Source organism: Gracilinanus agilis, chromosome 1, assembly GCF_016433145.1.
Source record: "Gracilinanus agilis isolate LMUSP501 chromosome 1, AgileGrace, whole genome shotgun sequence".
Classification (NCBI taxonomy): Eukaryota; Metazoa; Chordata; class Mammalia; order Didelphimorphia; family Didelphidae; genus Gracilinanus; species Gracilinanus agilis.
This window is the reverse complement of record NC_058130.1, coordinates 540,114,622-540,128,517: the sequence shown is the minus strand read 5'-3', so window position 1 is coordinate 540,128,517 and position 13,896 is coordinate 540,114,622. Positions and strand designations below refer to the sequence as shown.

General features: G+C 36.2%; 1 protein-coding gene across 1 annotated transcript in view; it reads right to left on the bottom strand.

Moving 5' to 3' along the window:
* Positions 1-10,103: 10,103 nt before the first annotated feature.
* OSBPL1A (oxysterol binding protein like 1A) overlaps positions 10,104-13,896 on the bottom strand; it is a 323,698-nt gene continuing 319,905 nt past the window's right edge. The window contains exon 28 of the mRNA XM_044666526.1: positions 10,104-11,411. Within this exon, the coding sequence (XP_044522461.1) occupies positions 11,309-11,411 (103 nt within the window). The 3' untranslated portion in view covers positions 10,104-11,308. The remainder of the gene's footprint in view (positions 11,412-13,896) is intronic.

Below are 13,896 nucleotides of genomic sequence, written 5' to 3'. Positions count from 1 at the left end.
AGTCATGTGGCACAGACATTTCATTTTCACTCTCAGGATTTCAAGTGATGTCATAGGATTTGAACCTTCAAAGTGCTTTCCAATTTATCACATTCCTCTCAAAACTACAAAATTGGCAGAGGTTGTTGGTGAGTCTTATCTGGCAGGGGAGTGGTTTAATGTGTGGCTGAACATTATATTTAGCATCAAACAATCAGGGAGTTTATTAAGAAGAGACATATGAAAGTGTAAATGCCCAATAACAAGAATGACTAGAAATATAGCGCTGCATAAAGACTTTGGTAGTTGAAATGGTGAAAAAAGATGAGTTTTCTATGAAGGGAAGTACAAAGAATAGGAGTGTTGTTAGCAGAGGGCTGAGGTGTGAAAGGGGATGCCTGTGATTGGGAAGGAAGTGGAAGAAGTCAGATATGTTAAAGTAACCAAGTTCATCCTTATTAAATCTTGTTAGATTTGGGATCCCTTTTGAATCTTGATTCTAGCATCTCTTTATTGGCTCTTTTCATGCTTTTTTTGGCATTATGTCAAAATTGCTAGCATCAGTATGATCAAGTAAAAAAGTTGTAGGACTGACTCAGATCTGTGTCCAAGTCAAAGTCTCCATCTTGTTCTGATTGGGTGCCCTTGAATAAGTGGCTTAAACTCTCTCAACATTATGTTCATCTATAAGACAGAGATATAGTACTTCTTGCCTCAATATACTTCCTGTATTCTAGGCACAGTTCACAACATGAGTGGTTGTAAGGAAAAGCATTTGAAAAATGTTAAGTGCTATGGAAATAAATTAGCTCTTGGTATTTTTTACTCCATATTTCTGTATAGTTGGAAAATCTCATTTCCCAAGTCATTAAATTAAATTAAATTCCCAAGTCATTAAAAAGGTTGGATAAAACAGATCAGGAACAGAGGCCCACAAGCTTGTTAAGTTTGAGGTTTAATAATTTGTTCAAGAATTTTGTCAGCAACTAGTATTAATCCTGTCAATCTGCAATCGTTAGGAAAATCCACCTTTTTGAAAACTGATAGTTTTTCTCCATTTCCAGTTATGTTGCCGTTCTCTCCTTTTCTGTACCTGGTTCTTCAAAGTTTACCTAACAACTATTCAAATCACATCCTCGGGTTGTATCATTTGTTTTAGTCAGGTGGATTTCACTGAGGAGTTTTAGAGTCTTCTTTAAAACACCTTAATGTCTCATTTATGTTGGGCTTCAGTTCCCTCAGTGATTTTTGTCCTGTTAGTCTAAAGTGAAGGTATTTTCTGTTGTAGATAGACTAGAACTAGGAAATTGAGTGCTCTTCTGGCCTTTTTTCCCCTTTCATATTGATCATTCCATCTACTTATCCTTTCTCACCTTCAACAATAAAAAGCCATTTTTGGTTCTCTAGTATTTTTTATGAGCCTCAGCTTGTTCTGGGGTTTAGTTTGCCTTTCATCATCCTTATAAGACATGGTGGCATTTATAATATTCCATATCAGTCATATGTCCTTACTTTCATATTACATGCCTTTTTTTAAACCCTTACCTTCTCTCTAAGTATCAATACTAAGTATTAGTTCCAGGATAGATGAGCAGTAAGGGCTAGGCAACTGAAGTTAAAACATAACTTGCCCAGAGTCACATAGTTAGAAAATGTCTAAGGTCATATTTGAACCCAGGATCTCTCATCTCTAGGCCTGATCTCTATCCAGAGCCACTATATGCCTTTTTAAAAGTTTAAGTTCCCTATGTTGCCGTTTCATTTTCTTTAGACATTTCCACTCTTCTTTTCTTCATCAGAATAATTTGTACTTGCATAAAAGGAATTGTTCTTGATTGTCCCATTCTTAGAGACAATTTTCCTTTCATGCCAAGTCTTTCTTCTTTGTATTCCCTAGCACTAAGTGCATAGAAGATATGTAATAAATATTTGATTTATTGACTACTTTAAGACTTCCAAGTTCACTTTATTATTCATCCTTTCTGGATTTTGTTCATGAGTAATGTTTCCACTCTCCAATGATTTTCTCCTGTGAATTTTTTTGTATCTTTTTCCTATGTGGTACCATACCTTTTTTCTAAAATCTTTGGAATTTGCCATCAAGGGTCAGAGTATGTCAGATTGTGCCCCCATTCCTCTTTCATGACTTCTAACATACCCTCATTAATTTCTCCTAAGGGCCTTGTCATTTTCCATCTCAATAATCAGTCCCTCCTTATAACTGATCAGCCAGTTACAAGAACTAAAAGATGAAATTATCATCCAGGCAAATCAAGAATTTATGAAATGGCTATAATTTTAGCCGAGGTGTTCAGAAGACATCTGAATAATTGGAGGCTGCCATTACAACTCTGCTGCTTCTCTGCTGGTTTTGTGATGTGACTGGAACTTATTAGCCAGCTCCCCAATCTCACTGGGCAGTTTATAGCACATGTCTTTATCACTTTTGTTTTATGTCTATTATCTTTACCTAAGTGCTCTTTTACATTTTCTATCTCAGGTTAAAAAGTTTTCCTATAGGTTTGTATCTTCTTGAAAACACAATTTGAATCTACTGCTTGTCTAATATAGAAATAATAGAAACAAACCATCCCTTTCTATTACCATATTCTAGTCATAAATCTTATCAAGTCTCAGTGATAGGCATGGTAGTTTATGAGGACTGCTTTCAAACATATTCATTTTTTGATATCTATCCTCTTAACCATGAATTTATCACTTACAAAAAAAAAAGACCACATCTGACAGCATATGCAACATTCTATGCCTATGGTAGCTGACTTTTCTACCAAGAGATATATTTCATCATTTATTCTCTAGGACAAAATTGGTTATTGCAATTAATCTGAGTTTCATGGCTCTTGGTGTGGTGTGTGGTGTTTTATTTGTATTGTTGTAGTTGTGTATATATTCTATGGGTTCTGATTTCTTTGCTTTATTAATACTCCATAATTCTCTAAATTCTTCAAACATTTAGTCACAATATTCATATTATGTCATTTCAATAACCTTACATTTACATATCATCATTTAGCTACTCAGTTGATGGACATTAGTTTTTTTCCTATTTTTATTCATTAAGTCATTCATTTACATTTTTTCTATCACAAAATGCTGATTATTTTGACCAACTTCCTTTTGGGGTTGGATATGTAACTTCTTGTTATTCTCTCCTCCCTAGGCCTTTGGGGTGCTCCCCTACTGCTCTACTTCTGCTTATCTGACCTCTCCTTAGTCTCTTACCAGATCTTCATCTTGGTCATATTTGCAAATTGTAGGTGCCCTAAAGGGCTTGATCCTGGATGTTTTTTTCCCCCCTCTCCCTTTATATTCACTTGATCTCATTGGCTTCCATAAATTCAATTATTTCTGTGCTGATGAGTCTCAAATCTACTTAGTCAACCCCTAACTCCTCCCGATTTTCACTCTGGTATGCCCAACTGCCTATATCTTGAACAGGATGTTCTGTTGGATGTCTTAAATTCAATAGGACAAAACGGAACTCATCTTTCTCCCCAAATTCTCCCCACTTCCAAACTAATGTACTGCGGTCAAGGGCAACACCATCTTCCCAGTCCCTGAGATGCTCAGACTAGGGCTCATCCTCAACTCTTCATAATCTTCTCCTCCATATCCAGTCAATTGCCAAGGGATATTGATTTCACATTCATATCTCCAGAATTCACTCCCTCCTTTCCTCTGATACTGCCACCACTGTGGTATAGGTCTTCATCTCTTCCTAACTTAACTATTGCAAGTGGTTGGTCTGCCTGTCTCAAGTTTCTCTCTCCTTAGTCTATCCTCTCATTCAGCCACTAAAGTGATTTTGACAAACTCCATTAATTCCTGTGGCTCCTTGTTACCTCCAGGATCAAATATAAAGTCCTACTTGGTGTTCAAAGTCCTTCATAACCTAGTTCCCTTCCCCTTTCCAGTGTTCTTAACAGCTTACCACCCTGACCCTGACTCCCAGACCCCCACATACTCTTTGATCTAGTGACTAATCTTGCTGTTCCTCTGAAAAGACAGGCCATCTGTCAGCTCTAGGAATTTTCTCTGGTTGTCCCCCATGCCTGGAGTGTGCTCTCCTTCATCTCTCATCTCCTAGATTATATCACTTCCTTTAAACCTCAGCTAAAATCCTATCTTCTATAGGAAGCCTTTCTTTATCCTCCCTAATTCAAGCCCACCCCTCTGTGGATTACTTTCTATTCTGTACATAGCTTGTTTGTATGCAGTTGTCTGCATGTGTCTTCCCCACTAGACTGTGAGCCCCTTGAGGTCAGGGGAACCGTCTTTTGCCTTTTTGTATCCCCAGAATTCTGCATGGTGCTTGGCACATAGTAAGTGCTTAATAAATGCTTATTGATTGACAGATACTTTTTAATCCTTGTATTCCCTGGCTAAGAAAAGCCAAACATTTTTATATTTTTTAGCCGTGGTATCTTTGTATCTATGCCAAGATACCATTTCTGACATCTTATTAGCCAACTTGCTTCCCATTTCTCACTTCTGAAAGCCTTAATTTCCATGGGAAGTCGTAATGAAAATATTAATCACATCCTTTAAGCCTCATGTTATGTTTTCTAAGATTTTCATAAATCTTTACTTTCTCTCAGGGTTCCTTATTATTCCTACATGAATTCTGGTAGTGGGTAACCATTGTCAGATCTGATAAGCCTTAGGTGTTTCTCATTCATGTCCCAGGTACCTGCCCCAGGAAGACTGGATAGCTTTACTATCTGTGTTAGTTTTTTGGGCAGTCATTTTCAGTAATGTTTGACTCCTTGAGACAGACCCCATTTGAGGTTTTCTTGGCAAAGATACAGCAGTGATTTGCCATTTCCTTCTCTAGCTCATTTTACAGTTGAAGAAACTGAGACAAGCAGGGTTAAGTGACTTACCCAGGGTCACATAGCTACTAAGTGTTTGCAGCCAGATATGAACTCAGGAAGATGAATCTTCCCAGCCTCAGGCCTGTCATTCTATTGACTACTCCACATAGCTGCCCTACTCCAACAAACTATATGCCACTTCTTTTGTAAAGCTTGCCTCTCCCCAGGGAATTGTAAATACAAGGATTTCTATCTTCTTTCTGGGGTTAATAATGGATGTTTGCTCTTGCTTGCACCTTTAGGTCTTCTTCATTCTGTGGAATATTGATTACTGCTTCCTTCCCAAGAAGAGCCAGGTCCACTCGGTGGGAAAAGCCTGTTTTCCTATATAGTTATTCTAGTAGGTTAGAGAGCTTTTTTCTTCCTTCCTTCCCTGGGTTTCATTCTTCCATCCTCCATCCTCTTGATGTTAGTTTAGCTTTCTCTTTGATTTGATCCCTTTGACTAATTTCTTCTGTCTTTTCAAAAAACCAGCTGCTTTGGTTAAGTCAGAAAATGAGGAAGCATCCTCCAGGTTCTTTTACCTAATCTTCCAGCAGGAGACCAACTTTTAGGGTATAGTCTATGTCCACAGCTGCTTATATATGCCTCTTCATTGCCCTTTGGGTGAGCTGCCACTGTTGAGGCCCATACCCTGCAGTTTACTACATCCAAAAGTTACCTAGAATAATTGGAAGAATATTGTTTCAGGAAGACTTTGGAATCAGTACAAGGACTGCTCAGTTTCCTAAATGTACTGTATCTTGTCCTATTAAATTCAGGACCCAATGCATTGTCTAACTTCAATAACCATCCAAGATGCATGTTCTCATGGATTCCTTGACCACCTAACTGTATATTATATTCTGCACAACAGGCATTCTTCATGCATTTGGCTTTTCTCAACTGGATAGTTTGGCCAAATGCTTTGATTATGGAACTCTCTAAGAAGGCTCTGTAGTGCCTTCTCTAGTTTAGTTTTGGGGATTGATGCAATCAGGGGTAAAGTCAATTGACAAAAAAATATCTGGAGGATTTAACTATCTATATGGAATCTCTTTTACAATTTGAACTCTGTGCTAGACATCCTTCGTGGCAATTCCAAATACTTTGACAAGAAATTTCCATGCTTTGTACTTTAACTGATGATTTGTTTTTACAACTCTCAAGGAATCTTGTATGACTTGATTATTTCTTATGGTTTTAAAATATGTAAAGGATGTCAACTTTTTTGGAGAACAGCCTTTTAAGGTTGTATTTTGTATGAGCAAATGGAATAGCTAACAATTTCCTGTGAGTTTTTCTAGTCTCTTGACTTTTCAGATGACTTCTTGCCTTTAAAGATGCAGTTTGTCACAAGTGTGTCATTTGTGGAAACTTGCCTATTCCCTTCTCATGCCTTCCTTAAGGATGACCTAAATGTGTGTAGATTGTTCTTATTTGAATTGGACACTAAGCATGTGAGTGGGAATGATTCCTTCTTTTCCTTTCTTCCTTTCCCTTCCTTCCCCTTCCATCTTAAAATCAATACTGTGCATTGGTTCCAAAGCAGAAGAGCAGTAAGGGCTAGGAAATGGAGATTAAGTGACTTGCCCAGGGTCACACAGTTAGGAAAGTGTCTGAGGACAGATTTAAACCTAAAACTTCTGATCTCTAGGCCTGGCTCTCAATCCACTGAGCCACCTAGCTGTCCCTGATGGGAATACCTTAATAATTTTTCAGCTTTTCTTTTTTTAATGAAGTCTATAATTTTTTGATAGCCTCCTGACTTTCAAGGTTGATAATTCAGCCCTCAATATACTCATAGTTATATTTCATTCATCACAGATTTCCTCTGTGACTTGATCTAGTACAACTGTTTTTTCCCATTTTTTTTGTTTTGTTTTTTTAGTGCTATTCCCAATTCTTTGTGAAGCATATTAGGGACTAATATTTTTAGAGTCCAAATGTGGTGACACTATTCTCACTGATAGAGAAGATTTATTATAGAAATACTGACATATTCTCCACCCCCCCCCCCAAGTTCTTATGATTATTTTCCTCTTAGCTTCATCCTTAAATGATTTAAAAATCATCTGGCTTAATTTGACCTCATCAAGCTTTCTGACAATGTTTCTCCTCCTTACTGTCTCTTGCTACTATATATGGTGACATTGCCCATAATTGCCTATATACCCCTTTGTAAGATTTTTACAAATGTGTTTAAATTCCAAATATTTCCTGTGACTCTTTACTTGGCAAAACTGTCAAATGTTTGATGGGATAGGGTGGTTTAAATGATCTTTTGGAAGTCTTATTTTTTGATTTGAATTCAGAAATAGTGATATTTCCATATCTATTCTTTTATCCATTTCCCATTTTCCATGGGATGATGGAATGTATGTCTTATCTGGACTAGTCTAGATAAATTTGGAGAAGATTATCACTACAGCTTTAGCTATCAGGTGATAAATTATTTCAGTTGCAAAAACTCATAGAATAGAGGTTATACTTTTCATCAGTGACAGAAATTCCTACATCAGGAAAATCAGGGGGCTTTAAGGTAGGTAGCAGTGGAACAGGAGAAAAAACACAGGATTTAGGATCAGATGACGAGTTTACATGCCCATGAGACAATAAGGAAGTCACTGAATCTTTCTAAGCATCACTTTACTCACCTGTAAAGTTGAGGGGTGTGAACTAAATGATGTCTCAAATTCTTTCCTGCTGAAAAGCTGTAATCTTATTGCATCAATCTGTGTTACCATTTTCATTCAAAAAATCTCTGCTCCAGTAGGAATTCTAGACAGAAATTTGACTCAAAGTTTCAGTTCTAGGCCTTCAGTGAAGGAGAGAGCTTATATTAATGGCAATATGACTTAGGTATTAGCTATGTGCTGCAACCCTGCATTACATATGACTTAGGTATTAGCTATGTTAAAGAAGTTGTTTTTGAAATGTTGATGACAAGAAAGCAATCATACAATGAAAAATGGACTTAGGATCAGAAAATCAGGATGATTCTGAGAAAGATGAAGTTGCTGGGTTTAATATGAGTATGAGATCATAATCTTACTCTGTAGTAGCCTTAGGAAGGAGGAAAAAGGAGCAAGTAGAATAGACTGGTACCTTATTTTTTACCTAAAAGGATAATTCACAATTGTCATATGTAAAAACAAACAGAAAAACCAGTTCAGGGGGACAAAAAGGTGGCACTGAGATTCAGGCCCAGAGATGGGAGGTCCTGGATTCAAATGTGGCCTCAGACACTTCCTACCTGTATGATCCTGGGAAAATCACTTAACCCCCATTTCCTAGCCTTTATTGATATTCTGAGACAGAAGAAAAGGGTTTTTGTTTGTTTGTTTTTGTATTTTTAAAGAAGAGTTTGGAGTCTAAATTTTAAATTTTTGAAAATTAGGGTGTGAAATGTTATCTTATTAAGAGGCAAATCTATCCTTTGAGGAAAAAAAGTCACCCTGAATAACATTTATATTATGTTTTGAAAGTGAAGCCAGCTTTACATATAGAATGATCTCATTATACCAGAAAAGCTTTCCCAGCATTCTCTTAACGGGTCTATTATAGATACTGAACATACTTGAAGATCTGACCTCCCATAGCATTCAGAAAGGAAGATATGACTGAATTTACCCTGCTGAGATAGAAATATAGTAAAGGCATTTAAGAGTTTCAGGCTGGAAGCCTGACATATAGAACTCAGGATGTATTTCTTATAACTTAAATGAACCCATTTTTCTGTAGTAGCTGAAAAATCTAGATCTTGAGGAGGCATGTGTGTGTGTCTGTGAGACAGGTACAACATTTGTGTATGATGCACCTATCTGTGTCTAAAGTTTATGTCTAGGTATGTCTGTATGCAAAGTATATAATACGCTGTACTCACATATATGTAGATACATTTAGTTCAGAGGAGTTATCTGGAAAGTTCGTCCAAAATTTCAAGCTGAACCTGTGGGATCAATCAGGAAAAGCCCTGCGTCTTTTCATTGCTATTATATAAGAAAAATTTGATTGACTTTGGAATAATAACTTAAACTATCAAATGTGGCTTAAACCCTACAGATAACCATTTCCCAAAGTAACTTCTAAAGATCCAGATGCTCAGAATCCACAGATTAAGGTAATTTGTATAGGTCAAAGTTGAAATAATCCATATCCATTCTCTATCACATTTTAAAAAATCATCTGATAAGATGATATCTGATAAGATAGTAAACAAGTTTTAGCTTAAGAGCAAGTTGCTGTTAAATACTGCCATTGCCAAGCATGGATCTGGCATAAACTGAATAGAGAAAGAATAATCAAACATTCTCAAAAGGAGATCTAGATGAGAACTGTGGTTTTTTTAATCCATTACGCATTTCAGCATGTTCACTATCATGTCTAAATTTAAACAATAAATCTGTACATTATTCCCTTTTAACAGATGCCGAAATTGACGCTGTTTGAGACAACGTTCAAGGTGGAATCTGCCACCATGAATAATATATCAATAAACTTCATGCAAGCATTAATTAATGTTCCTGTTTTTTTTTTCTGATTTAGATGTTGTATAGTTTAGAAGGTAAGTGAAGATTTGACTACTTAATGCTTAATTTATTTGAAGTTAGCTATATAGCAGTGGTTCCCAAACTTTTTTGGTCTACTGCCCCCTTTCCAGAAAAAATATTACTTTAGCCCCTTGGAAATTAATTTTTTAAAATTTTAATAGCAGTTAATAGGAAAGATAAATGCACCTGTGGCCATCACCGCCTCCCTGGATCACTGCAGCACCCACCAGGGGGTGGTAGCACCCACTTTGGGAATCACTGCTATAGAACAACTAAATATTGAGCTCAATTTACATGACAAGATAGGGCTTTCCATGTGTGTATGAATGGGGAGAAAGGCTAACATTCCCATTCCAGCAAATCTGTCAGCCACACATGTGTTTTATAAACTGATTACCTAACTAGAAGATTAAATATTCAGACCAACATATAAGTTCTCAACTGTAACTTACTTATTTTATATTTAATTCACATTTAAGTTACTAGGATGAATGTGTTTTTATGAACTACTAACAAGACAGAATTTGGTATAATTTGACTGATAAAGGTTACACTGCATGCTTATACAATACAGCCAGTACTGCTGAGTACTCTACAGGCAGGGTAACTGTGGGGATGAGAACAAAGGACAATATAATAGCAAGAGACCACTTTTAGTAAAAGGGTATAGTTTAAATTTTAGAAGAAACCACACATCTTTGGAATGTTCTAAAGTCTTTATTTAGCAGCAGTTAATTTGTTTTATTATGACACCTGTTAACTTTAGAGAGCAATTAAAACATTTTGCAGGAGCTACTTAAGCACTCCTAAGCTATGTCCCAATTTGGTGTGTGCGCGTGTGTATAGATGTATGTATATATCTATGTGTATATAAATACCACAAGATTTAATGTACCCCAATCAAAGGGGTAAAGCTACTGTACAATAGGTCTCCATACATATCTTAAGTACACAGGTGCCTAGCAGACTTGAAATGCACAAGACCTCCTCTTTTTAATATAGTTTGATAATTACAATACATACACGTGTACAATTTAATTTCTCCAGCAGTACGTACCAATGGAACTTGACATTTAAAAAGGCCTGTCATTTTTTAATGGTTGACACCCTACAATTTCTAGTTTATTTTGAGTTACAAGAAAAAAATAATTTCTTAGGAATATATGTTTTTGATTCAGATTTGTATAATTTAAATTTTTTTTTGATGCCTTAAAATCAGACTGGTTACAGGAGAAGATGAAAGCAAATTCAATACACTGCACTGAAGTGAGTAAAACAAAATACCTTGCCTTAACATTACCACTTTAATCCTTGAGAAATTGTAAATCAATAATACTTATTCTGAATATTCTGGACAGGGGGAGAAGGGAGGATAAGGGGTAAAAAGGAGAGAATTAATATAAAGAAAAGCTATCTTATTAATGAAGCAAATCTTTACAAAATGCCATATCCTTTTTTATGTTTGACCACATGAACATTTGGGTGTGTTCTCAAGACTCCTATTTTACATTTATCGTATTAGCATAAACTACCTCTAGAACTTGCTTTGTGAATCCCACTTACTTTTCCACAAACCTAAAATCTGGTTGGTAGCAATTCCTTTAACATATATGGTAGACACAGCCATGAAACTCAGATTCTCTAACAGTCTGAATAGCCCACCACCCCCTATAAAGCAGTATTCCAAGTGAGAGTCCTCAGGTAACAAAACTATTATTTCCCCCAAGTCTTTCAGAACCAATATCAGTCACCACATTACTGCTAGTTGTATGAAATGCAAATTTTCACGGGCAGGCTTTCCTTTCATTTTTTTTAGATGAATAAAAACAAACAAAAAAACCCCTTTAGAAATACAGACTTAAGACTGAATTTGTGTATTAACCAATGGTCCTGACTACATTTTTAATAAATGTCAGGCAAATTAAAGTAGTTTCTGTCCCAGTAGCTGCCTGAGTAAAGCCAGTCCTGTGCTCCGTTGTAGGGATTGGGCCCTTGATGGAACCACCTGTTGGAATAAAAAAAGAGGACAAGGTTTATGAGGAAAAGACTCTTCAAAAAGAACCACGACACTTTAGAATTCAAAACTGCTTTGCTCTGGACCCAGACTGAAGCTTAATTTTAAGAAATGTAAATGTTCACAAAAACACTGTCTTGAAAATCCAGTGATACTGTTTACCCTGATTCAAACAGACTGTGCTTAGAAATGGCTGCAAAGGTTTTATTTCAAGAAGTGAAAACAGGAACAACTTTCATTTTTGTTGTGAAGAGTATCTGGATAAACATGTCAGGTAAGGTCTGGAAAGTATTTCCTTCAAAGCAGATTTGAATAAATGGAACAGCATAGCAGCATGCAGATTAACTTCTTGCCAAAACATAGAACCACCACAAGCAATAAATCCCCCAAATACAATAAACCATCATCAGCATACAGGAATCCCCTACTGTTTCAAAGCATTTCATTGGCTTAAAATTGTCCTTTGTTCTGAGAACAGAGCAATGGAGATTTATGAATGAGTATTTGAAGAACCAGTACTGGTTTCCTCCTTTTATAATGGTGTGGTGTTCCAAGAGAGATAATAGCCCAGTTGAAATGGGAGCAGGATTACAGATACTACATACCCAAAGCTTGAGAGCTAAGTTTATGTTACTAGTAGTACAGTCAATCCTGCAGAGCAGCCACAATGAATGGCTTTGCTTCATTTGTTTCTACCACTTTCTTTCCCTCTCCTTAAACCCACCTGTATGCTATTAGGCATCATCATAACCAGAATTCACTGAATGAAAATTGTAAGCAGGAATATCCCCTTAAAAAGATAACACACCCAAAAGATCTGGCAAGTGAAAGGGTTAAAGCAGATGATTATGCCTTTCAGCTCTAAAGTTGTACTCTTATTTCATTCTGAGGTCATCCTAACTATGTTAATTGTATCTGTTTAGGAGATATTCTTTTTTTCATTTGGAAAACCTACATTTTGGAGGTACTAGAAAGAGTTTGTCCACTTTCTCTTGGAATTTGTATTGAGATTTGCTATAAACAACTTAGTCCATAGGTTAATAAGAATAGTAATATCTCTCAAAATTTCCTCAAAACTTTAAAAAAGACCCCAAAATTCAAGAACAAAAAGTTGGATGACATTTGAAACAAAGTCCCAAAATGGCTTCCATAACATAAATGAAACAACTAAGAATGTGTGCAGCTTTAGGTTAACTATCTGCAATCAGGGATGCACAGTCATCTTTTGTCCACTCTGACTTTCTGATGACCACCATTTCTAGAAGATACTTAATCTTATAATTGTTTTTCAGAAAAGAAACTACTGGTTCCCAGGTATCTAAATTGGGGTTATTTGTTGCCATTTTTTTCAGTTCCAATGTTTGCCTCCTTTGGCTACTCAGTCTGTATGTTTCCTTTCCCTTCTTGTCTGGGCTCAGGAAAGGCAAATAGATTTCAGGCAACTACAATTAACTTCAGCAAATAAGAAGGCAAATTTTCTGTAGGAAAGAAAAAATCCTGTAGTGCAGAAATTGTGTATTATCTGCTCTTCCTTTCTAATTAGGTTGATTGTCAAGATTTAACTATGACATAAGTACACAGTAAAAGAGAAGCATCTACTTTCTAGGACACTTTCACCAATGAATCCATGTGCTGTAAAAATAAACTTTCATTTCACTCAGCTCTGAGTTTGCAAAGTACAGAAACTAGGTCTCGTGTGTAGATAAATTTGAGAATAAAACTCTACATAATAGAATACTTTCTATTTGGATTGAAGGGAATTTTCACAAACACATATTCTTGGGAATTCTCTCTCACAAAAATCTCTTTCTCTCTCTCTGCCTGTGTTTACCAGCAAGAGAGAGGCTTTAATCATAGCACTTACATGTCCTTTTTTTCTACATGAAGAAATAGATATGATAAAGAACTGAATGAAAATAGTTTTCATGAAGTTTGCAAGAAATGAGATTGCTTCACAGGCACATCTCCTATGGTGATATGGGTGAGGTAGTTTATGAAAATGAGTAAACTGAGAAGCAATATAAACAAGGAATTAGAAAATAAGAGGGTAAATAAAACTCTGTAATTGTTTTTATTTACTTTGCCTTCTGTTAGCATCAATACTAAGTATCTGTTCCAAGGCAGAGGAGTAGTTAAGCCTAGGCAATTTGGGTAAAATTGTCCATAGTCACCCAGCTGGGAAGAATCTATCTGAGGCTACACATTTTAACCCAGGACCTGCCATCTCCAGACCTGGCTCTTTATCCACTGAGCCACCTAGCTAAAAGTCTCTAGTTGTTAAAACAATGAAATTATAGTACCTGAATCCCCACTGGACTCAAAATACCAGGGTGCAGTTTTAAAATATTCAGTTTTTTTAATCATCTAGTTTAATCCTCTAATTTTACAGATAAGGAAACTGAGGTCCATAGATGTGAAATGACTTTCCTTTTCTATTGTACACAAATGGGTATATATATATATATATATATATATA